At 33.8% G+C, this 26,188-nt stretch overlaps 1 protein-coding gene across 7 annotated transcripts in view; it reads left to right on the forward strand.

Annotated features, from left to right (window-relative positions):
- Positions 1–26,188, forward strand: part of FNDC3A (fibronectin type III domain containing 3A) — a 190,754-nt gene that overhangs the window by 159,367 nt on the left and 5,199 nt on the right. For all 7 annotated transcript variants that reach the window (XM_074304750.1, XM_074304747.1, XM_074304749.1 and 4 more), the window contains 11 exons: positions 2,989–3,127; positions 3,754–3,822; positions 9,700–9,818; positions 10,556–10,661; positions 10,759–10,934; positions 13,974–14,087; positions 14,789–14,938; positions 15,029–15,312; positions 17,367–17,579; positions 19,328–19,494; positions 20,439–20,566. In XM_074304750.1, coding sequence (XP_074160851.1) covers positions 2,989–3,127; positions 3,754–3,822; positions 9,700–9,818; positions 10,556–10,661; positions 10,759–10,934; positions 13,974–14,087; positions 14,789–14,938; positions 15,029–15,312; positions 17,367–17,579; positions 19,328–19,494; positions 20,439–20,566 — 1,665 coding nt within the window. The remainder of the gene's footprint in view (positions 1–2,988; positions 3,128–3,753; positions 3,823–9,699; positions 9,819–10,555; positions 10,662–10,758; positions 10,935–13,973; positions 14,088–14,788; positions 14,939–15,028; positions 15,313–17,366; positions 17,580–19,327; positions 19,495–20,438; positions 20,567–26,188) is intronic.

The raw sequence follows: 26,188 nt of genomic DNA on the forward strand, positions 1-26,188 counted from the left end.
GAGATGGAGACTTTTTTCATCATAAATCTTTTGGAAATGTCTTAGATCATTATATTGCTAAGAATAGCTAAGTCATTTACAGTTGATCATTGTATAATACTGCTATTACTATATGCACTGTTTTCCTGGTTTTTCTCTCATTTCTCTCTGCATCAGTTCACATATTTCTTTCTAAGTTTTTCTGAAAGCTTCTGTTCATTTTTTATAGTACAAAAGTATTCCATCACAATTATATGCTACAGTTTGTTCATCCATTCCCCAATTAGTGATTATTATCCCCTCAATTTCCAATTCTTTGTCAGCACTAAAAGAGCTTCTACAAATGTTTTTTTTTTCCCCTCAGTAGTATTTTACTTTTCCAAATCCATGTAAAGATAATATTCAACATTCATTTTTGTAAGATCTGTGTCCAAATTTTTTCTCCCTCTCTCCCTTATTCCCCCCTTTCCCAAGCAGCAAGCAATCTGATATAGCTTATACATGTATGATGATTTTAAACATTTCCATATGTTTATCAGACAAAAGGGAGAAAAAAAACACGCAAAAGAAAAAAGCAAACAAAAAAAGGTGAAAATGCTATTGATCCATATTCAGTCTCCTTATCTCTCTCTCTGAGTACAAATGACATTTTCCATCTCAAGTCTTTTGGAATTGTCTTGGATGACAGCATTGCTGAAAAGAGTCAGGTTTATAATAGTTACTCATCACATAATCTTACTGTTACTATATACAATGTTCTTCTGGCTCTGCTTACTTCACTTAGCATCAATTCACATAAGTCTTTATAGAACACTTATATTACATTACAGTCATATACAGTAATTTATTTAATCCCAACTGATGGACATTCACTCAATTTCTAATTCCATGCCACTACAAAAGGAACTGCTGCAAACACTATTGAACATGTTAGGTCCTTTTTCCTTCTTTTATGATCTCTTTGGGATGCACTGCTAGATCAAAGGGTTTTATAGCCCTTTGGGCATAGTTCCAAATTGCTCTTCAGAATGGTTGGATCATTTCACATGCTTTAAATATTTTTATATAAGTACATCCTTTTCCTTTTTGTTTTTTATCTCATTGGGATATAGACCTAGTTTTGGTATTACTAGTTCAAGAGATATGTATTGTTTTATAGCCCTTTGGGCATACCTCCAAATTGTTCTCCTGAATGGCTGAATGATGCATTTGCATCCCAGTTTTCCCACATCTTGACCAAAATTTGTCATTTTCTTTTTTCTGTCATTAGGCAATTTAATCCATTAGTTAGGTTTGTTAACTGCACACTTTCTCTTAATTTTAAAACAAAGTCAGTAGGTGAAATAATAGTGTAAATATATCAAAACTGTGTCAGCTCTATATAAGCTAATAAATCAATAATGTTATTTTTCCTTTGTTCTCCTTTTTTTTGGTGGGGGGGGTCTTTTTTTAATTTTTACAAAAATTTTATGTATAGGTAATTTTTCAGCATTGACAATTGCAAAACCTTTTGTTCCAACTTTTCCCTTCCTTCATCCCACCCCTTCCCCCAGATGGCAGGTTAACCAATGCATGTTAACTTTGTTAAAGTATAAGTTAAATACTATATACATATATACATATATATCACACACACACACACGTCCAAACAGTTATTTTGTTTCCTTCATTCTCAGAGAGAATCATGACATCAAGAAGGTGATGGCATGACTTACAAGTGAATTGGATTCAAGTCAGGGGCAAGGCCATGCAAAGTCACCAGCCCCACTTGAACCTTATGCTTGGCATTCTATCCAGTGGGCATGTTTTTCATAGTCTTTAAGTGGTAAAAACTACTGCTTCACTATCAATAACTTTTTGAACCTCATCATTGCAGGTAGAAGTTTAAGAAAGATCAGCACTGATCTCTTCTATTATTCAAATAGGAACAGAAAATGGATTGTTGACCTACCTTGATTTTTCCACTTAAATTTGATTTTTGTATCTTAACCTAACTTTTCAACCATATCACACTCTATTCTCTAGTTCCTTACTTGAATCTTCTATTTCAGCCAGTCCTAATTTCTTTCTGGTGTACCCATCATATTTCTTCCTGCCTTTTAACTTTTCTATAAAGACTTGATCTCTGAATTTCTGCCACAAATTTTCTATAGCCCACTCATTTGGCATTTGAAACTACTTGTTAATTGTTTTTGGATACATACTAGTTTATATGCCCACTTGGATTGTTTGCTTCTTGAAGTATTTCTGTCTCTTATGTCTGTATGTCCTCACAACACAAGGTTCCTTCTCTATGATGAGTGTTCAAGGAGTATTTGTTGGTTAACATTGTAAATAAGGTTCATAAAGAAAAAGGAGAGTCATCATGATGTTGTGAATAGAGTACCAATCTTAGAGGCAGAAGGACACAAATTCTAACTTTGCCTCTGATTAGCCATGTTACCCTGGACAAGGAGCTAGGATGCATTGATTGTAGGAATTGCCTCATCTGAGAGTTTTCTATATCAACTAAAAGATAGGTCTGGTCTCTTTTCCTGTCTTCTGTTACTTTTGACTAATGTCCAATAAAAGAACCTTTGCTCATAGAAGAAATAACTGGATGGGGAGTTTGTTAGCTTTAAAAGCCAGATTAAGAGGAACTTCCTTTAGTTTATTTGATTTTATTTTAGATTTTCTTATTTATTGGTCTTAGGCAGGGTGTTAAATTTAGCTTATATTTACTCTTTATTTTGAGGGAAAGAATTTTAACTCCCTTGTTTGAATACTATTTGTGTATACTAAAAATCTAGTGAGGAATAAAGGTGCTAAATTAAACAAATAAACCATTATTACAAGGATACCTACTATCCTATTACCCACATGTATTCCCTTTGGCCCTCATTTTTTATGCACATGTCAAGATCAAAATAGTGGAAGGACTTAGCCAATACTGTCTTACCAGCAAAGACTATAGTAAAATATTATGCCTATACTCAATTAATATAATATTACTTCTTTTTTCTGTCATAGGTTATTGCTTATAACTCAGAAGGTAAAAGCAATCCAAGTGAAGTAGTAGAATTCACTACTTGTCCAGATAAACCTGGAGTACCTTTAAAACCTTCAGTCAAAGGAAAGATACATTCGCAGAATTTTAAAATAACTTGGGGTAAGGTTTTTCTATTAATATTAATACATATTCTTCAAAGGTCCTTATATAAATTAATTTGTCCAGATGAGGCCAAATTCAAGCCACATTATAGATAGGAGTATTTTGTGACTCTTTGAGCATGTATTGGATAAAGAATTTGTGCCCATTATTCAGGCAAATGGGAAGCACTCTAAATTTCTGGTCAGAAATGTAACATACAGTATAATGAAGGGATATTGAATTTGGGTTATGTCAAGAGAACTGGATTCTATCCCTGTTCAGCCACATATTACATATGTCTGTGGCCTTAGACAAGTCACTCTGAGCCTCCATTTCCTTATCAGCAGCATGTGGATATTAATAACTTTTTCCCTATCTCACAAAATTGTTATGCCTTTCAATCACAATATATTAAATCTCTGAAAGCTATAAAACATTTTCAAAGTAACATTTCAGACCATGATTTTGATTTTAGTTTATAGCTCCAAAACTCCAAATTTATTCTTTACTTTGCAAATTACATTGTTATAAAAACTTGAATAAAACATGAGTTATCAAAAATTCAATAAATATGTCAGATGAAATATTTCATTCTTTGTTATGCTTTGCCTAATATCAATTTTAATTATTTTGTTTTCTAACAGATCCACCAAAAGACAATGGAGGAGCATCTATAAATAAGTATGTTGTAGAAATGTCAGAAGGCTCAAATGGTAAGAACTATATTGACAACCAACAAGCATTTATTAAGCACTTAACATGTACCAGGATCAAAAAAAGGCCCTCTAAAAGCTTATGTTATATTTAAGAAACAATGTAAATGTAAAACATACACAAATAGATGAATGGTATTCTGAAAGGAGAAGGAATTTTCAGCTGTGGAAACCAATGAAGTCCTTTTGCAGTAAGTGGGAATTGAGTTGAGTCTTTTAAGGAAGATAGGAGGTATAGCCAATGTAAAGTCATGGAACTTTTCAAGAACTTATACAAGGAACTACAGATAGGCCAGTATCACTGGATCTTAATAGAATATAAAGAAAAAATAAAGTATGAGAAGACTTGGGATATGAAAAGGCCTTTTAAATTTAAATTTAAATACAAACACAGAGCTTTATATTTGATCATGGAACAGGGGGGTGATATGATCAAACTTATGATTAAGAAAAGCACATTGGCATACAGGTGGTGAATGAACTGGGAAGAAATTTGAACAAGTTATTAACCTATTATAATAGTCTCTGCCCTTACCACCTGAACTAGAGTAGTTGCTGTAGAGAGAATGAAAAACATGCTAGAAATGCAAAGGTAAAAAAAAGTACCAGTTAGATAGATAAAGTGAGAATAAGACATTGAAGATACAAAGCTTGCATGCCTAAATGATTAGAAGGATGGTAATGTCTTCAGTATAATAGGAAAGTTCAGAAGAGTAGAGTGGTATTTGGGAGGAAAGATTATTAATTCACTTGTAGACATGTTGAATTTGAGATATCCTTGAAGATATCAAAAAAGACAGTTGGAGATACATGGCTAAAACTCAACAGACTAAGGCTAACTCTGGAAATGATTTCCATAGAGATGATGATTGAAGCCATGGGAGTTGATGAATTACCAAATAAGATCACATAGTGAGAGTAAAGAGCACAGGAGAGACTCTTGGTAGACATGACATGGGAGAACAACTAGGAAATGAGACTGAGAAAGAGAAGCGGGAAAGAAGAATGTCACCAAGACCTGGAGAGTAAAAAGTATCCTGGAGGAAAACGTGGTCAGTGACTGCAGAGGAGCCAAGAAAGAGACGGATTTAAAAAGTGTCATTGGATTTGACAGGAGGTCATCACCTTGGAGAGAGCAGTCTCTGTTGAATGCTATTGTTATCCAGATGCCATCAAGTTCTGAAGCCATCAGTTGTTGAAGGCTTTCCTCAGGAACTTGAACCACAAACAGGAAGAAAAGTAGAGATATAGGTAGCATTAAATCAAAGGAACTTTTTAAGGATGAAAGAGACATGGAATGTTTGTGAGAGGCAGACAAAAACTCACTAAGTAAAGAAAAAGTAAAGAGAGTTTGCTGGGAAAGCCCGGAGGGAATAGGATCAGGCACATGAGGTGTCCTAGCAAGAAGATGGGTCACCTCTTCATCAGAGAACAGACTAAAGGAGTCTGTAATGGAGGAAGTTGTCTAAATAACTTGAAATGAGGAGGAAAGGAGAAGAAAGAAATGTCAGTGAATGGTCTCAAAGTAGGAATACCACAGGAGGCTTAAGGAGAGCCAAGAAGGTTTGGAATAGCCTCTGAAGATTGGGTGATAGATCAATGAGGACCAAGTAGAATTCCTTGCCCTACTGCATGGTGGGTCCAGGCATCCTGATTCACTTTTTTTTTCTCCAGCTCTTATCAGCACATGAAGAAAGTGAATGTTCAGAGTTATACATATTTGGGGTCTGAGAAGGTGTGACTGGCAGTATGACATGGGGGCAAGGAAATGTAGTGTGGAGGATTGTGATCAGCAAGACTAAGATAGGTATACAGCTGGGGTGAAGTATATACCCTAGAGGTGGAGGGAATGGAAGTCATGTTGAGAATAACAGGATTAGGGATTTTAAAGATTGTGATTAAAGACATTTCAGAATTCATAAACCTAGAAGTAAAACATTTGTGAATAATTGTAGGTCAGGTATATAACTGTATATATGTTTAGCTGAGGTAAATTGAAATAGTTGGTAGTGGAATTGAATAGATTAAGTAGCTGGGAAATAGGGCATTTGAGGAAGTATTATTGTGTATGTTGAAGAGTCCTAATAAAAGGACAATACCTAAGGATGGTATTCTCTCTAAGGATGAGAGAAAAGCTGTGGGCCAGGTTCTAAACTTATTAAATAAGGAAAGAAGACATGCTAGTGTCTTATAGATAGTAGTCACTAGGTACATGATTGAAAGATAAAATTTGCATAGTATGAACCTCAAAGAAATGAAATTACTTTGTTGAATATGTTCAAGGTAGGATTTAAAAGTAGCAATGTATATTGAAGTAAATTCCAGCTTCCTTACCACAACCAGTCAATTACAAAGTGATGAAAAAAGTGTATGGCCATGCTGGAAAGGATGGTTGTCAGGACCCACACCTCTTATTGGGGGCCAGAAGAACAGGCAAATAAGAGCCCAAGGTGGTAGAACAGCAAAAAAGCAGTACAGTTAGAAAGTTTCCCTTGCCTTTCAGACTCCTCCAGACATCTAGAAAACATGCCATACCTAATCCTTATGGGAAAATCCAGTAACAAATTATTTTTCCCAATTCATAAGGAGATAGATGGAGAGATTTGTGGACACTGGAGAGAAATCTGTGGAGCAAATTTATGTGTGGAACATAAACTGGGGCAATGGGGCAGTATTACAGGGACAGGTGCAATCTGGCAGATTTTTTTTAAGCTTTTTATTTTCAAAACATATGCACCCTTGCAAAATCTTCCAATTTTTTTTTCTCCCTTCCACCCCCTCCACTAGGTAGCAAGTAATCCAATATATGTTAAACATGTGCAGTTCTTCTATACTATTTCCACAATTATCATGCTGCACAAGAAAAATCAGATCAAAAAAGATCATTGAAACTGAATGTTTCAGACTTTTTGCTCACTATCCAGTTCATTTTCATAGATCCAGGTTTGTATGATAAGGGGATCCCCACCCTTTGATTTCAAACAAATCCCCATTGATCTCAAGTTCTAGAGAAGCAAATTCAAAAGCTAGCGTGTGTGACTCAGACCCCAACTTCACAGCAGAATCTCACTTCCAGCCTACAGCTCTATCTACAGAGGATTAACTAGAACAAAAAAGTCTGCATTTTTGTACTTTGAAGCAACAAAGCTTCCCAGTTAGTTGATACAGGCTAAGTCTATCAGCAGTCTGCTCTTGCAGTCATCAGACCTTTACAAAACTAAGACCATAGGAACAGCAATAGGCCTTTTTCCTGAATCAGACTGCTTTAGTAGCACTGAAAGCTTACAGATATGGGATTGAGCTGGCACTGAAATCCTGCAATAACTTAATACATATTACCCCCAAGAAAACAGCAACAAGATCAGCAGTCATTTCCTCCAGGATGCACAGGGCCTGACCCTGACATTAGGTCTGAGGTCAAGAAGGAGGCTGGAAGGATGAGCAGAAATAAATAATCCTAGAATGGAAAGAGATTATAGTAATAAGGAAATCTTAGACACAAACCCAAAAGAAGAAAAAGGGACTGTAAAATCTCTACAATCAGAAGCTCAAAGAAAAACACAAGTTGGATACAAACTAGAATTCCTGAAAGAGATGAACAAGAGTTGAAAAAAATTTTTTTAAAAGTTAGATCTATAAAAGAAAAAACTGGAAAGGCAATTAACAGTTTGGCATAACAAGTATAAAACTGCTCAAGCAGCGAAGAAAATTAAGGTGTTTCATAACAGAAATAACTTACCTGTAAAAAAAGAATAAGAAGTAAAAATTTAAGAATGATGAGACTACTGAATATCATGCCTGACTGAAAACAAAAGCCTAGAAATCATATTTCAAGAAATTTTAAATTTTCCATTCTCTTGGAACCAGAGACACAGTAGATCAGGAATCCATTTGTCACTTCCTGTAGGAAGTGCCCAAATGAAAACTTATAAGTACATGATAGCCAAAATCTGGAGCTTTGAGTTCAAAGAAAAAACAAACATTTCTTGTTTTATGCAAATTTGCTTTACAGGAATCCAGCCTCTGTCTCCTGATGGCGGCAGCAGAAGCAGCAAAGCAATCCCTTGCCAGGGGCCCTTCACTTCAGGCACCAATTCTGTTCCAGCTATAGGGAGGCCATAGGTCCTAAAGCTACCAAAGCTTGCAGAGGGTAGAGAGCCAAAGGGAGCAGGAATTGTGGAGCACAGTGTACTTGATCAAGCAAGTACTTGTACTGAGGAGCCAGCTGTCAAAATCATACTGCTTTTAAAAGCTATTGTTATAAAAGGGAACAGACCTTGGAATGACATGTTTTAGAAGGCAAAATATCAATTATCTAACATAATTAGTGTAATACTTGGGGGGGGAGGGGATTGTATCTATAATGAAATGGAGGAATTCAAGTATTCCTGATGAAAGGACCAAAGCTGCAAGAAAACTGAAATTTGAACACAGGAATAAAGAGAAACAAATAAAAGACAAAAACAAATCAACAATGAAAAAGAATAAATTGTAAACATTCAGATGCAGAGACATGATACGTATATCTGTCCTTTCTCAACCCTGTCATCATCAGAGATCATAGAGTCAAATTAGACAAGGCCTGGGAAGTTGGTTCTGTTATGTCGTGATGATTTTTAAAAAGAAAAAAGAGCAGAAAAGGAGGGGAAGAGAAAAGACTATTGTAGGGAGGCCAGGGAGGAGAGATGATTAGGGGAAATTATTTCACATAATCAGGATTCTCAAGTAGACACCAATGGGTGGGTGAGTAGCTTACAGCTGTTATTTGAAAATCACTCCTTTGAACTAGTCAATAAAAGGAAGAATACACAGACATTTGGATCTAAAAATATATTTCACTGAACAGAAAATAGGGAAAGGGAAGAAGGGGAAATTAGAGGGAGAGTAGATTGGTGGCAAAAATGAAATACATCACTTAAAGCAATTAGGGAGGAGCATTCCCAAGGACACAGTAAAAAGGACAGACACATAAGCAGGAGGCTCTGGGAGTTTAGATTTGAGGTAGATAGGAGTGAAGCAGTAGCCAATTGAGGATAAAGGTGTTTGCATTTACAATTTCTCTTATACTATATAGAAGATCTCCTCTTTTAAGAGTTGTTATTCTTTGTTTATTTCTTACTCCTAAATCTTAACTATATCTCCTCTTAGCTTGCCTTGCTCTGAACATTTTCCACCAAAGAATAAATGCTTTCCTGTATTTTACCTTCTGATAATAGTATTTTTCAAGAATTGATTTATCTTTCAAAGTGATTTATCATCACCAAAAGGTTGTTCCTGGGTTTATTAAGGTTGTGCCATCGGTTCAAGACCTTAGGAAGCGCTTACTAATGTGGAAACATTCCAACTACTGTACATCTGAGGCCCATACTGGGCTCAGTCAAAAAGGTCTGTTGCCAGACTGGCAGCAGGGTGGTGAACTTGTTGTTAGCCCCTGTAACTCTTAAAGATTATCTACTAAGAGGTAAAGGACTTGTAGGAAGTACCCACAGCAACAATAACAAAAAAGATGGAGTGACTTTGGATGACTTTGAAATAGGCTGAACTCACATTATTAGTTTTTCTTCTGTTTATTTAGTTACAATGTTATTACTAGACCAGTAAACACATTTAAAATGCCTAATTAAAAGCAAATTGTCTATTTTTGCCAGAGGCTTTACAATATAACAGATATTTCTCATCAGCAGATCTATACAAATTTGTCTTGGAAACTGTATATAGAGAAAATTAGATCATTTCCAGGAAACTCTAAATATGCTTAGAATTGTTCTAATAAATTACACAAATTTTTGTTTTAATGAAGTGAAAATACCTGCTGTGTTCATGATACCAAAATATCGGGCTTTCTTCTGTAATTGATTATGCATCATTTCTTAACAGGAAACAAATGGGATGTGATATACAGTGGCACTGCACGGGAACATCTTTGTGATCGCTTGACTCCTGGCTTCTCCTATCGTCTACGTGTATACTGTGTTAGTGATGGAGGACAGAGTTCGGTAATACTTTATTTCTTATAGCTACATAAGCAGTACTCTACTGCTTTTGAGATATTACCCTATATCTCTTTAATGGGAGGAATCAATTGACGTTTTGTCTTGTCTACAGTAGATACTTGATGCATTTTTATTGACTATGAAAATAAACTGTCTTACATTTAACATTTAGTGGGTTTATTGAATGAGTTCCCACTTAGTGAACATGATCAGCATCTAGCATGTTGTACTTTTTAATGATCCTATTATGAACTAGGCACAGCCAAATGCTTTAAAGGCTCATCTGATTGTAGTCTTATTTTCAGGTGGAAGGAAAGAAAGAAAGACTTTTAAACAAGTGTTTTAGGTTAAAAAAAAAAATATTGTAGTGTAAATTGGCCAAACCTGAAAATAAAAAAAATATCAGTTCATGCTTAACAAGTTATTTAAATTTATACTTGGTCAGCATCAAAAACTATAAAATAATGACCATTGAAATATGGTTTTAATTCATTGTTATTTATTAGTACCTCACTTAGTCTTTTACATATTAGACACTTAAAGATTTAATTTTATCTGTATGGTTTAATTTTATTTGTATATATAAAGTATAACTTCATGAAAAATTTGAGCATTGTTAATTTACTTGATTCTGGATCATATTCATGTATTAGCTTATAGTTCTTTAATTAAAAAAACACCTTGTTATTTATATGGCTTTTTTCTTTTATTTAAAAAATATTATTTTGGTTGTTTTACAGGTATCTGAATCATTACTAGTTCAGACTCCAGCTATTCTTCCTGGTCCATGTTTCCCTCCCAGATTACAGGGTAAACCCAAAGCAAAAGAAATCCAACTACGATGGGGTAATTTCCACTTTAGCAGTATGTTATATAATTAAGTAGGTATTTAAATGTGCTCAATATTTTAAACTACGCAAAATTTTCTATCTTTTTTTTTTAGGACCACCTCAGGCTGATGGAGGGTCACCTATTATCTCTTATAGTGTAGAAATGTCTCCTATAGAAACAGATGAACCTAGAGAAATTTACCAAGGTTCTGAAGTAGAATGCACAGTGAGCAATCTTCTTCCTGGAAAGACATATAACTTTAGACTGCGTGCAGCTAACAAAATTGGGGTAGGAATTTCATTCTCATTAATAGTTAACAAACTTTGTAAGGATGGATGTTTAAATTCCTTAAGAGAATATTTTGAAACTGATTATAACTGTTAAGTTTTACATACTTAATATATCTTGACTCCTGAGAGATACTCTTATCTTTCTAGTTTGAATTATCAAAAGACTAAGTGAGGCAATGTGCCAGAGTTAAAATTTGACTTAGGTTTGACTATTCCTGGCTTTTGACTCTTATTTTTGAACAATATAGGCAAATCATTTAACTTCCAAATTTTACTTGCACTGTCATAAACTCCTACAAGGTAGTTTTAAGGAAAATGCTTTGTGAAACTTAAGTTATACAGATAGAGACTTATGAATTCTTTGGTATGGGGAACTTTGTTGGAAAGTTGCAGTGTCAAACTCAAATAGAAATGGGCATATTGACTTTAAAAAAAACAAAATCTATCTATGTTATACTGTGTTGTGTTTTTTATGTTGTTAGACATTTCCCAATTACATTAAGTCCTTTGTCTAGGATTACCTAGCCAGTATATGACAGAGACCAGACAATCTTAAAGAGATGGACAAACCTATTATCGTTATTATTAGAAGTAGTAAAGTAGAATTTTAAGGAATATTTTTGTTGATATTATCTCGTCAATATGAGAATTCCTTACAATAGTGTAGATAATAGTCTACATGTTTTCATTCAGAGTGGTTATTGGGCATGGTGTCCTGGAAGTGCTTCATAAGAACTACGTATAGACTACCTGCCATTTAGGGGAGGGAAGAAAGGAAAAGTTGAAACAGAAGTTTTTGCAAGAGTCAGTGTTGAAAAATTACCCATGTATATATTTTATATGTAAAAAGCTATAATTTTTTTAAAAGGTTAAAAAAAAAAAAAGAATTCCATATAGTGTGATAAGGGACCTCCCTCTAGTCTGTTAATATCTTCTAAGTACCATTACAATATGTAGGCTGTCCATCATTTCTTATCCTTTCTACATAATTGGCTTATCATGGTTTCTCTTCATGCATCACTTAGATAATTCTCATGTGTGTTTTTCTGCATGTAAATTATTCTTAGTAAAATGCTACAGACTTTTTAATGCTGCTACACCCAAAGGCATATACAATATGTCTCTGCATTGCCCTTTGTGTCACCTTCAATTTTGATTCTTTGTAGGGTATAGGACTCTGCCATAAAGCAAGAGTCGACAAATTTGGCCTACAGGCTTAAAATGGTTTTTATGTTTTTAAATAAAGTGTTATGAAAAATCGTTCTTAGTTCACTAACAGATGGATCCATAATTTGCCGGTCCCTACTACATAACAATACTGGAAAAATATTGCTATTAAAAAGATAGATTTGTTTGTTTGTTTTGTAAATAAACTGGGGATCATTGAAAGTAATATACTGTTTTCCAAATAAATTGTAGCATGCTTGGCACTTCCTCCTCAGTTCTTGACCTCAAAGTATTGTCTAACTACAGTGACTGTCCAAGATTTTTAAAAATGGACTAGTTTCAGTGGATTGCCTATCCAGCTGCTTATCACTCTAAACAATAAGCATTTATTTTTGTTTGATTTTTCCTGTAGATATTATTATGCTAAGCACTTTTGAGTGATCTTAGAAGCTCTACTGTTTTCAGGCAAAACAAAAATAGCATATTATCCACCAGGAGAAAAGCATCTGGAGGATTTTATAATCTACTATGGAAGTTTGCTTTCTTTGTTGCTGTGCACTGACTGTTACCATTAAAAGTTGTAAATGGCTTTCATAAGTCTAGGCCTCCCTCTGGTATGCATTAATAGGCAGAGAAATCCTGTTGCACACATTCACTCGGAGATACATTTTGTGCTTTTCTTTCATAGTTTGGGATCCATCACTTAATGATAAAACTGTAAAACAGCTTAAGTGAATGTTTTGCATCATATATGCATGTAAAAATCCATATCAGCTTTAATGTAGAGTACTTAGCTTTGAGTGCAGGAGACCTAGATTCAAATCCTACCAGTTATTGGCGTTGTGATCCTTGGCAAGTTCCTCAACATCTTTGGACCTCAGTTCCCTCACCAATAAAATGAAGTGGTGGAACTTAATATGCTTTAAATTAAGGATGTTAATAAAAGACAAATGGAGAATGTCAGGGAAGACTTAATTAAGTGAAGCTTTTTAAATTCATCCATCTTTGCTGACATATTCAGTAAAATTTCTTAGTGTATCTGGCTATTATATGCTTAGAGAATAGTGCTGCTCAAATTTCTTTTAAGAGGTGATCATTTTAAGCATTCTTATAGTCATATGAAAGACTATAGGATGAGGAAGGATATGCAGCTGAACCGAGTCTTTCTCTAAATCTTTCTTAACCTGGAGTCCATGAATTTTTGAAAATGTTTTATTAATTTTCTTTCAGTATTATTTGTTTCCATTCTAATCCTACATGTTTTAATTCATTTGAAAACAATTGTGAAGAGTCTATAGATTTCACTAGATTGTCAAAGGGTTCCATCACACCCAAAAAGTTAAGAACTCCTATACCTCAGGGACATTGGAACTTTTAAAAAAATACTACACAACTATATGTAATGTTACTATACTTTCCATATAGCATTTCATCCTCTAGTCAATATTAAGATTTATTAAGCACTTACTGCATGCTAGTCACTTTACTAAGAGAGTAAGGGAGCATGAAAAAGTCCTGAAGTCCAATAGGAAATTATGAGATGGTAGCACTGGGCCCCCTCCTTAAATAAAAGACATTGGAGGAGCTGTCTGATGTCTGCCTTCTAGCCTCTCCATTCAGAGATAAGAGTCTGACATCACCAAAGGGTTAACTGAGGAGATGTGAATTTCAGAACTAAAGAAAGTTTGCAGGAAGATGAATTATTGGAGATAGGAATAAAGTCAAGAATATCAGAAACTTTACTGGATGGTGGGGTGTTGCATGCTTATAAATCTGTAAATATACGACAGTTCTGGACAACCAAATGGGTACTTGAAAAAAAAAAATTGAAACTCTTGCAGTTATCAGTTTTTGTTTTTTGTTTTTAAAGTTTGGACAATTTTCAGAAAAATGTGAAATAACTACAGCACCTGGACCACCAGATCAATGCAAACCCCCTCAAGTGACATGTAGATCTGCAACCTGTGCACAAGTGTATTGGGAGGTATTATTATCCTTTAATTTAGGATTATCGTGTATGTATAAAATTGCATTTTTATTTTTCCATACTGCAGAAATATTTTGTATAAAAAGATATACTGTAGATTTTAATTACTTCTAACCTCAAGACCAAATTCAACTTTAATTTACATTTCATCTTTACCCCTTTGTTAATAACTTAGATATAAAAAGTAATGATTGTTATATATTTTTAATGGATACTTAAACCTTAATGCTTAGTGTGCCTTGACCAGTGATGAACTTAATATTCACATAACATGTTCATCATATATTGGCTATATCATTTCTATCCTATTTATCCCCTCTTGTTTAATTATATTTTATATAAATAAAAGTTCTTAAATTTTGAAATTCAGCAGAGATTTTTATATGGTTTCATTTAAATTAGCTTTTAAAATTACTTTTGAAAAAATCTGTTACATCAATACAAAATAATGCTGAAACATTTTTAAGAGTAATAACACTCAATTTCAAAATCATTTTCTTACACTTTCTTACATTTCAAATTCAAAAGATCTCAATCATAAGATTAAAAAATAAATAACTTTCATTGTCTTTGAATATTCACAGAACTTTAAAAACAACTTTTTTTGTTGTGCTCATGGAAAGACGTTTTTCAGCAAAACATTCGAGATTCAGATTTTAAGACTAAATTTAAATTTAAATCTGTTTCCCATTTCAAAGGTTCCAGTTAGTAATGGAGCAGATGTCACTGAATATCGTTTAGAATGGGGAGGAGTTGAAGGATGTATGCAAATATGTTACTGTGGACCTGGTCTCTGTTATGAATTAAAAGGACTTTCACCAGCAACTATGTATTATTGCAGGGTCCAGGTAAAGAGAAATACTTAATTGTTCATCTACTATTACAGAAAGTTTACATTTCAGTAGTACTTCGATGCTTATTTCTTTGTTAATTTTCAGGCTGTGAGTGTTGCAGGACCAGGTCCTTTCAGTGAAGTAGTAGTATGCATGACTCCGGCATCAGTACCTGCAGTTGTGACTTGTCTTCAAGGAATAAGAGAAGATGAAGTTGAAAGTCCAGATTATTCCCCTTCTACATGTCTAGCAATAAGATGGGAAAAGCCTTGTGATCATGGTTCAGAAATCCTGTCCTATAGCATAGACTTTGGAGAGAAACAGCCTGTGACAGTGGGAAAGATTTCAAGCTTTGTTATAGACAATTTACAACCGGATACAACATACAGGTATACTGGCAAAATTATATTAGGGAACTTACTATTGACATAACATTGATGAATAAGTCAGAAAGTTCTGTTTTATCTGTCGCAGTCTCAACCATGAATTTTAGTTTTGAATTCAGAATAAATGCAAAATAAACATAAAATATTTAAAATCAAAATGAACACTTAGGTTTGAGTAAGCAGTTTCTGTACCAGAATTTAAGAACACAAATTGACAAGATTAGAAACCTGTTTATGCACATGGATATACTCACACATTAATACAAACTATTTTACATCATACATTAATTTCTTCCTGTATATATGTATGTAGGAATCAGCCCTTATCAACAAAGGAGTTGTATGTATATAAAAGAATTGGCAGAGATAGAAATGATAATTGTGATATTTGGGTTATAAGGGCTTTTCTTTTTTTTTAAGTAACATTTCTATGGAAGAATTGTTATATGTTTTGTTAGTTGCTTTTTTGTAAATGTATTAGCCTCTTGTGAGTTTACAGCTCTATTTTCCCCACTCACACAAGTTAATTCTCATTAAAATATTTGTTTAAATTTAACTTCTTGTATCACATGAGATCATATAATTAAAGTTGGAAGGGACCTTTAGTCATTCACAAAGATAGCTATATCTTCTCTAATTGCTTTGCTTTATAGTTGAGGAAGGTGAAGCCCAAAATGTTTCAATGATTTGCCTCGATGCCCCCATGGCAGAAATGAGATTTGAACCCAAATCCTCTGACTCCAAATCCCCTTATCTTTCTATTGAACATTATTTGCCGATTTAAATCATTTTGTCTGTCTGGGCTTTGGTTAGTTTCTTTGGTTAAAAAATGAAGGGAATGGATTAAGTAATTTCTCCAATCCCATTTAACACTAATATTCTTTGATTATATAACATCTTCATAAGTACAGTTTTTTTCTTATCAAATTATTTTAGAGATGGTCAACTCTTGGGAGCTCCTTCTCCATATGTTTTTCTTTAGAATGTAATCAAAATGACACTTGGACACATAATAGTAAAACATTTTACTCTCTATCCTTGTCACCCTATATTTGGCCACATTCGGGCTCAGCCCTCTGATGATATCTGATATTTACATATATATCAGAGTATTTATACATATTATCTTATTTGATTCTAATATCAAACCTGTCAGGGTTAGGTAATTAAAGTATTATCAATTTATAAATAAGTCTAAGAACCAGAGAAGTTAACCACTTGCCTATGAGCCCAGAGCTAATAAGTGCTGTAGACAGCATTTAAATCAGGGTCTATCTTGACTCCCAAGACCAGCCTTCTTTCTATCCTACCCTACTTAGAAATCACTTTGGCAGAATTTTTGAAGAAAATAGGAAATTTACTTTCTACTTAAAAGGAAAATTGTGAACACAGATTCAGTATTTCATTAAAATCATAATGGAAATTGTCATTCTCCCCACTCCCAAATTAGAAAATATATTTAGTGTATTTATGGGATTGTTGAATATAAATGTTTTTAATTATAATAACTTTTTGCAAATATTATTATTCCACATCCCATAATTTTTATTGTTGAATTCCTTGCATTTTAATATTAAGGAAACACCTAGGTGTTTTAGGGGGAAAAAAAGATACCTCAATTTCTCATTAATAAAATGGAAGAGTCTTTTTAAAGAACTTTATTGACAAGAGCTTTTTAAAAGAGCTGGCAACACATATCTTTACCTTTCTAACTTTAGATAAGACAGATATCCTTAAAAGTCAGCTTCTTCATCTAATCAAGATAAAGATAATTGTTCTAATTTATTTCTTAAGGACCCTTACAGCTTTAAATCCTTTGATCTTTTGTCTATACTGCTTTGATAGGAGTAAAATGTGTCGTGCATAAACTCATGTTGATGAATAGTCTCTTTTCCCAATTTCCAAAAAACAAAATGGAAATAGTTTGGGACTTTTTAAAAGCTGGTATGACAGGGTTTTTTCCCCTAATCTATGCTTGTAGGTCTGTAAGTATTTTTATACAATAGTCAATTATAAGCTAAAATTTATCAGTATTATTTTATGCCTGTGATTCTTAGAATACGAATTCAAGCTTTGAATAGCCTTGGAGCTGGTCCTTTCAGCCATACAATAAAATTAAAAACCAAGCCCCTTCCTCCTGATCCTCCTCGCCTGGAATGTGCTGCCTACAGTCACCAAAACCTCAAGCTAAAGTGGGGAGAAGGAACCCCAAAAATATTACCTACAGATTCCATTCAATATCACCTTCTAATGGAAGATAAGAATGGAAGGTAAGGCTTAGTTTCTTATGCATATTCTTTCGCCTTAATTTTATAAATGTTGAAGATAAGAGAAAATTAAGTCTCTTTTAAATATATATATATATATATATATATATATATATATATATATTTTAATAATAATAGTTTTTATTTACCAGATATTTGCATGGGTAATTTTACAACATTGACAACTGCCAAAACTTTTGTTCCAATTTTTCCCCTCCTTCCCCTCCCCCTCAGATGGCAAGTTGACGAATACATGTTAGATATGTTAGAGTTAAATATTTCTTTTAAAAATTTAGACGACTACTTAGAAGAAAGACCTGGGTTTTAAAACTATTTCTGACCAATTTTTTGACCCAGGCAAGTCACTTAACTTTTCCATGCCTTGGATAGCTCCTAAAAAAAATGATTTATAGAAAAAGTGACAACCTGCTATAATACAGGGAGTTCCATTCATCAGTAACATCACAGTTTCAGGCCTCTTCTCCTAAATAAAAATGTACTTTTTAACTTCTTTTCTTTTCATTGGCATAGGAAACATTTGTAATTTATTCCTGTAAAACTTTTAAGCTGTAAAAAGAAAATGGGCTATTTTATGGCTACTTACACATTTTCTTCCTTTGTTCAATCTTAAGACTTTCATTTCAGAACTTTCTCTGTCTTCTAGCCCCCATGCAACCTACCCCAGCTCATCCCAAAATCATCTTCAAATTATATTTCAGGCTAAATAATTAACAAGAATTTTTCTAAACCTTTGCTTAGCTATTGAGTCTTCAATGAATATTGAAATAGTTTTTTCATTAGGGAAAAAAGGAGGAAGCTCAAAGTAACAAATTATTTTAGATCACAACAAATCATTTGAAGGATGTGTCCTCTCTCTTTGTATACATATTATATAAGTAATTACCTTATCTATTTTTGGCTTATGTTCTCTATATGTGTACGTATATTTGCATTTGCCTTAGAATTTCAGCTTTCAGAAGCCAAGAATCCTTTCAATATGTGCTCCCTAAATTTCACATTCTTTCTTACATCCGAGGAAAAGAGGTGCTCCTCTTCTAAGCCTAGGCCCAGTACCTTAATACTGGGTCCTGTCTCCCCTTAGTGCATGCCATCACTAAAGGTATTCTCTTTTGATGGTTCATTACAATCTGTATCTGCTGTGATCTCTCCTTTCTCAGAGGGGTCAGAACCTGACTCATAGCCATTCACTTCCATTCAAACACATCCCTCCTACATCTCAGCTTCAGTATCTTCATTGGAATCCTGCCAAACAACCTCACCTCCTAGTTTGCCCATTTTTCCTCAACACTTGTAACCTACAGCTTCATCCTATAAAGGGATGGTAATGTCTTAGAAAATAGCACCACTACTTAAAACCATGTTGCTGCCACTCATTTGAATCTTAGTCTGCTGGTTGATTGTTGTTTTTCATTTACATGTATGGTCTTTGTCCCTGGCCCTGTTTTAGGTCCTTAATAGTAGGGTTGATGTGTATTGTATTATATGATGTTGTAGTGGAGAGAAGGCTGTCTTAAGAAGCAAGAGGAGGAGAAAGAGAGAGTAGTAGTTGGGGCAGAGATGGGTAGTAGAGGAGGATTCTTACTTGTAGCTTACATCTTTTCATGTCATTCTAGTTTAATTTTTTATTATTGCATTTCCATAGTTTATACCACTGTCTGTGGCCCTAATTTACAGATTTTAAAACTAAAGATCTATTTATAACTCATTTAATGAGTTTATTTCCATTTTAGGTTTATATCCTTATATAGAGGTCCATGTCATACATATAAAGTACAAAGACTCAGTGAGTCAACGTCCTATAAATTCTGTATTCAAGCTTGCAATGAAGCTGGGGAAGGTCCCCTTTCTCAGAAATACACTTTCACTACTCCAAAATCTGTACCAGCTGCCTTGAAAGGTAAGTAAACCTATTCTAATGCTATTCCCTTTATTATATATATATGTGTGTGTGTGTGTGTGTGTGTGTGTGTGTGTGTGTGTGTGTGTGTGTGTGTGTGTGTGTGTGTATTAAAAGTTAAGTATCTACTAAGTACTCAGCTTTAGCATTAATACTTTAAAATTTTCTAGTAACAGACCTGTATTCAAGAAGCTTTATCAGGTACTTTAACAAGTACCTGAAAAACAGTATTTTGTATAATGATTATTGCACAATATTGAATGATAAATGCCTTTGCCACTTACAAAACAAAGTGCTTTCTGAGGTCCGTGAGAGAAGGCTTTTCTCAATATAGTTAATCAGAGTGACCTTCTTGGAATGGAGAAAGCATTCCAACAAGCAAAGAACAGAAAAGAAGGATATTGCAAGCTTATGAAATGAGACAGTTAAAAACCTGTACATAGAAGAGGATAAGATATGTGAGGATAGAAAATGGCCTGTTTTACCTGGAACAGTTAGCATAATCTAATGCATATAGGAATTCTAGCTTTCTGTGTTTGACCTGATCTAGTTGGATTTTGGAGGAAATGTATTTGAAGGTGTTCCAGCACAAGGGTGTAGGTTTCTTGGTTGAGAAGCAGAAGTTGATTGGGGGAATGTCAACAGCACTTCCAGTGATTTCCTATGTAAACTCCATCTTGTGCCAACCCAGAGGGTAGAAAATGGGGACTAGGTATGTCTCAGTCCCAAATAGTAGCAGAAAGGGGGAAGAATGGGAACACAAAGCTAAAACACTGGAGAGCAATATGCCCTTAGTAATGAAAGAACATCATTGTATATTAAGATTTCCTATAATTTTGTTTGTGAAATTTTTATAGACTTTGTAATCAAAATATAGTAGCTCTGTGATTTATGTCCTACTGCTAAAAACTATGTATCCTTAAAATATTGTTTGTTTACTTTAGCCCCAAGAATAGACAAAATAAATGATCACACCTGTGAAATCACATGGGAAGTTTTACAGCCAATGAAGGGTGATCCAATTATTTACAGTCTTCAAGTTATGGTGGGAAAAGACTCAGACTTCAAACAGGTATTTTTAAAAATTAAATTTTATAGTATTTGAGCTAAATTAATCAGGTTGTTTTTGTTGTTGTTGTTGTTTGTTTGTTTGTTTTTTTATTATATAAGGGATCTGATTTTATGAGTATGGGAAATTCTTCTATCTATAAATTGTGAGAATTAATTTTGGATTTTGTATTTTATATATTTTTTTACTCTCCATAGATTTATTCTTGTAACCATATTCTGTTTTCTGTATAATGAAACCTAATCTTCTCTTGAATATAACATGAATATAAACATGAGTTCAAAAATTCAGTCTCCCTCTCTGAAGTTAGATGCCAAAGTTTTAAGCTTTTCTACAATTGTTAAAGATAAAACCTCCATAATTTGTTGTTACCCCACATAATTTTAGCTTTGGAGGTATTTGTTATGTTATCCTTGAAAAGAATATTATATGACTTGGTCCCATTTTTAGCCTTATCTTTGACTGTTGAAAAGGTAGTACTTATCAATGACCTTGAGATGTAACTGGGACCCATGAATTCACAAAAGCATTCCTTAAAAGTTAGAGAGAAGTAGTCTTCATGCTATGTATGTGTTATGCTCACTTTAATATAATTTATCATGATCCCTCAACCCTATGATATTGCCAATTCTATTATCAATAATATGTCTATTCTGTACTTTGTTCTATGCTTACAAAAACGAATTGCACCTTAGTTCTGAATCTTTAACATAAACCAAGGCAATTCATTGCCCAGTAATTGACAGCTGTATGTAGTACTATTAGTAAATGTTATCTTGTTCAGAGGAACATGCCTTGATTTATTCTTTTGTTAAATTTCACCAGCAGTTATTGCTATTTAATAGATAAATCTTAGAGAATTATTTGCCTGAAATTCAGAAAGTGACTTGTCTATGGTGACACAATTAATAAGCATTGGAGTTGGGATTTGATCTCAGATTTTATTAACTGCCAATGTAGCTAGATTCCATCCTTTTGTGTTAAATACCCCTGACGACTTAATGTTACATTATATTGTTTGATTTCTTTCACCCAGCATAGCATATCAAATAAAATTAGAAAAGTAGGAAATTAAAATGAAAGATTTCCCTGAAACTTAGTTGAGATCATAAGATAACTGTTTTTTTCTCTTTTCCCCCAACTTTTTAAAATCTTTTAATATAATATTTTTATTTTTCTCCAGTTACATTTAAAACAATTTTTTACATTTGTTTTTAAATTTTGAGTTCCAAATTCTCCTTCTTATCCCCACCCCCATCCCCCATTAAGAAAGCACAAGAAGTTTTACAAAACGTTTTCATAAGTCATCTTGTGAAAGAAAACAGAGATTTTTTCCCCTTCCCACCCCAAAAAAAACACCTCAAGAAAAAATAAAATTAAAAAAGAGAGAAAAAGAATATTTGTCAATCAGTATTCAGACACAATCAGTTCTTTCTCTGGATATAGATAGGATTTTTCATTATAAGTCCTTCAGAATAGTCATGGATCATTATATTGCTGAAAAAAGCAAAGTCATTCAAAGCTGATCATCCTAGAACATTGCTGCTATTTTGTACACAGTACATTTCAGTTTGCTTGAGTTCATGAAAGGCTTTCTACGTTTTTCTGAGAGTATCCTGCTCATCCTTTCCCATGAAAAATAATATTCCATAGTCCCATACATACTATGGTTTATTCAACCATTCTTCCAGTTGGTGAGCATCTCCTCAGTTTTCATTTTTTTTGCCCTGAGCAGAGAACTACTATAAATATTTTTGTATATATAGGTCCTTTTCCTTTTTATTAAAAAAAAAATCTCTTAGAATTCATGCCTAGTAGTAGTATTGTTAGGTCGAAGAATATGCATGATTTAATAGCCCTTTGGGCATACTTGATAACTTTTGATTATTTATCAATTGGGGCATGACTCTTACCTTTTATAATTTGACTCAGTTCTCTATATGTTTGAGAAATGAAGTCTTATGAAGTAATTGTTTTATAATTGCTGATGACAATATGAGTTTGTTACTTGGAAGGAGGATCACTTTTTAAATTAAAGTTACAAAACAAAACAAGTATATTTTCCCCAAAAATGTGTTACCTATTATGATGATTATATTAATGTTTTCATTATGATTAGGGAGAGTTCATGGGACACTAAGAAGGACAAAGGGGAAAATTGAAAATAAAAACAAAAGGCATCATTGATAAGACTTTTTAAATAAACATGCATCATTGTTAGGACATCAGATTTCATCCTTTCTTCTCTGCCTGCCTAAGTGTGTGCTGTAGTTTCTTTCTCTTTCAAGACTTTAATCATATTTATTTCTCTTTTATTTGTTACTTAACCTGTCTACTCTTGTCCAAAATATAACTTTTGTTATAGTTAAATTTTATGATACATAAAAATGTAAATTTATTAGTTCAAATTACAAAAGGCTCCTATTTTACCCTACATACATATTCAATTTAGCATATAATTTTTTCCCTTACTAAACTATCTACAAATTGACATGGTAATTAAGTTTAAACTATATTTCACAGATAAATGTGTTCCAAGGAGGAAGCAAAATTAATATTGGTGCAAATATAATTTTATTATAGTTTTAAACCAAATTAAATTTAATTAAATAAGGACTTCTTAAGCAAAGTATAGATTTTAATCGTAAAGTCTTTTAAGAAACCATGTGAAGTTCAACTACTACTAATTAAACCTTGGATTTGGGGTTTCGTTTGTTTTGTAAGATAGCCTGGTCATTTTATACTTAACCTTCAGTTCTGACAGATTGCTTTTGAAAATACTAATTTCCCCTAGGAGTTTTACAGTTCTAGAAGTTTCTGACTAATTTCTAATTGCTAGTGTTTATGGAGCATAACAAATTAAGGAAGAAAAGGAACTCAGTCTGGAAAAAATTGGTTTTGGCTAAGTACTCAGATCTACCTGGACTCTGTCTCCTAGGTCAGTTACATAGAAGTCATTCCTTTTTTCACAATTTCTTTTCCATTTCTTAACTCATAAATTCTCTAAAAGTTATCAATTTTTCATAACACTTAATTGACCTGCTTCACCCACTAAGAGCTGAGTACGGAAAAAGGTATTATTTTGTTCACTTCGTACCTAATTTTGTTTTATCTGCCAAGAAGAATTATAGAGAGATGAGTAAAATTGTATCTATTTACTCATAGCATTCATACGTGAATAATATCGAGAGAGAGAGAGAGAGAGAGAGAGAGAGAGAGATAGAGAGAGAGAGAGAGAGAGTGTGTGTGTGTGTGTAAATAGTAGGAAAGCACACATAATACACTTACATTAATTTAGGTCACTGTATTTTGTAATGCTCAAAAAACTGAACAAGAGAGGTGAGTTACCACAGGACTTATTTATGAAAATCAGAAAAAAGAGCAGAGTCTGAAAAATGAGGGAGATTGACTTGTACTCCTAAGAAGATTACAAAATGAAAAAGTTGAAGGAACATATAGAAAAATAAATCACAAAGAGCCAAACAGGGACTTGTTAAACACTTTCTATGTTCCAAGCACCATGATAAGCAATGAGAATACCCGGCCCACTCCTACATCCCCATCCCCACTCCCCCCAAAACAGTCATGGCCCCTGTTGAAGGAGCTCATACTCTAATGAAGGAGACAACATACCAATGACTAAGAACATACAAGATATATATCAGGATAAATTAAAAGTTGATTTGGAAGAAAAACAGTAGTTTGGGGGGAGGGGACCAGGAATGGCAGAAAGTGGCATTTGTGCTGACTCTTGAAGGAAGCATTGAAGTGGGGCAAGGAAGAAAAACATTTGGCATGGGGATATTGGATGAAAACACTCAGAATTGGAAGATAGATGGAGGGTCAGGTTTGAAGAATAATAGGGAAACCAGCATCATTGTGCAGGGTTTCCACAAATAGTCAAGTGTAAGAAGACTGGAAAGGGAGAAAGGGTCCAGCTTGTGAAAGGCTTTTACATAGGAGCTACTGGACTTTATTGAATTTGAGGAGACAAAGTCCTAACTGTGCTTTAAGATTAACTTAGCAGCTAATTTTAAAAGGATGAACTGGAATGTGGAAAGAATTAAGATAGGGAGAAAAAAACTTCATGAGGTCACCAGGGCCCACACTAGAGTGGGGCTAGTGTCAGAGGAAATGTTACAAAGGTAAAATCAACTGGCCTTGTAGGTAAGAGTGAGGAACTGAGGAGGAAATCTAGGTTGTAAGCCTTGGGGGGAAAAGAAAGATGGTGGTATCCTTGACAGTAAAAGGGGAAGTCTGAAAGGAGAAGTTTGGAAGGGGAATTGAGTTTATTATCTATTTATAGGGCATCTAGTTTGAGGTGGACATTTAGAAATATGAATCTAGAGATTGGGGCTGGGGTAAGAGGTTTCATTCACCAACATGATTTCCTCAAAAGTAGGTCATGTCAAGCTAACCTCATTTATTTTTGATAGGCTATTAAACCAATGAATCAGAGAAATAATGTAGAATTTACTTATAGATTTTATTGAAGTGTTTGATGAAGCTTCCTATGGATAAGATGGCGATAAGTGAACTAGAAAGTAGTACAGTTAGATGGCTTCAGAAGTGATTGAAAGACTACTAATGTTTGTCTGCAGGAAGTCTCAAATAGAATGTCCAGAGATGTGTGCTTAGTCTTGCACAATCTGACATTTCTGTCAGTTATTTGGATAAAGGCATTAAGTGGCATGATTATCAAATTTACAGATCATTTGCTAGAAGGGATAGCTAACACACTTGATGACTGGCTAAAAAAATGAAGAATTTGAGAGGCTAGAACATTGGGCAAAATCTAATAAAATGAAATTTAATAGGGATAAATACAGTCTTACACTCAGGAACAAAATAAAGGAGAGGCATGGCTTGACAAGTCAGAAAACCTGAAGAAAGTGGATCATAAAGTCAACATGAATGAATGATATGATCAGGCAGGCAAGAAAGCTAATGCAATCTTGAGTTAACATTGGCTTGATTTAATTAATTAGTTTAGGCTTGATGCACAGGAATATTTCTTACAATCGGACCTATCCAAAGGTGGGATGGGTTGCCATGGGAAGTCTTTCTTTTCCACAGTCTTTCTAAGCAGAAGCTGCATGACCACTTACCACTTGCCAGATATGGGGCAGCTGTTCACACCAAGAACATAGGGCCTGACCTCAGGAATTACCAAGTTAAACCCAGCCTCAGTACTAGCTATGTGACCCTGGGCAAGTCGCTTAAGTTTCTGCCTCAGTTTCCTCATCTGTAAAATGGGAATAATAATAGTACCTGCCTCACAGAATTATTATGAGATTCACTTGAGCAAACATTTGTAAAGTTCTTTAGCACAGTGCTTCATACATAGTAGATACTATATATAAATGTTAGCCAATATGGTGATGATACTGTGAGGATTCTTTTTCAAATATTTGAATGAAATTTTGTAATTCTGCATCTTTATTCATAAATGAGGGACTATCTGTTTTATTTTATTTTCTGTTCTTTCTATTTAAGTGATAAAATATTCATTTAACAATTTTACTTATGAATTTAAAAATAAAACCATAATTATTTTAGAACTAAATTTCAGTCATGTTTGTCATGCTAGCTTCATTGTTATTATCCTTTAATAAATGCTAAGAA

This window comes from Sminthopsis crassicaudata, chromosome 3 (genome assembly GCF_048593235.1).
Source record: "Sminthopsis crassicaudata isolate SCR6 chromosome 3, ASM4859323v1, whole genome shotgun sequence".
In the NCBI taxonomy this organism is placed as follows: domain Eukaryota; kingdom Metazoa; phylum Chordata; class Mammalia; order Dasyuromorphia; family Dasyuridae; genus Sminthopsis; species Sminthopsis crassicaudata.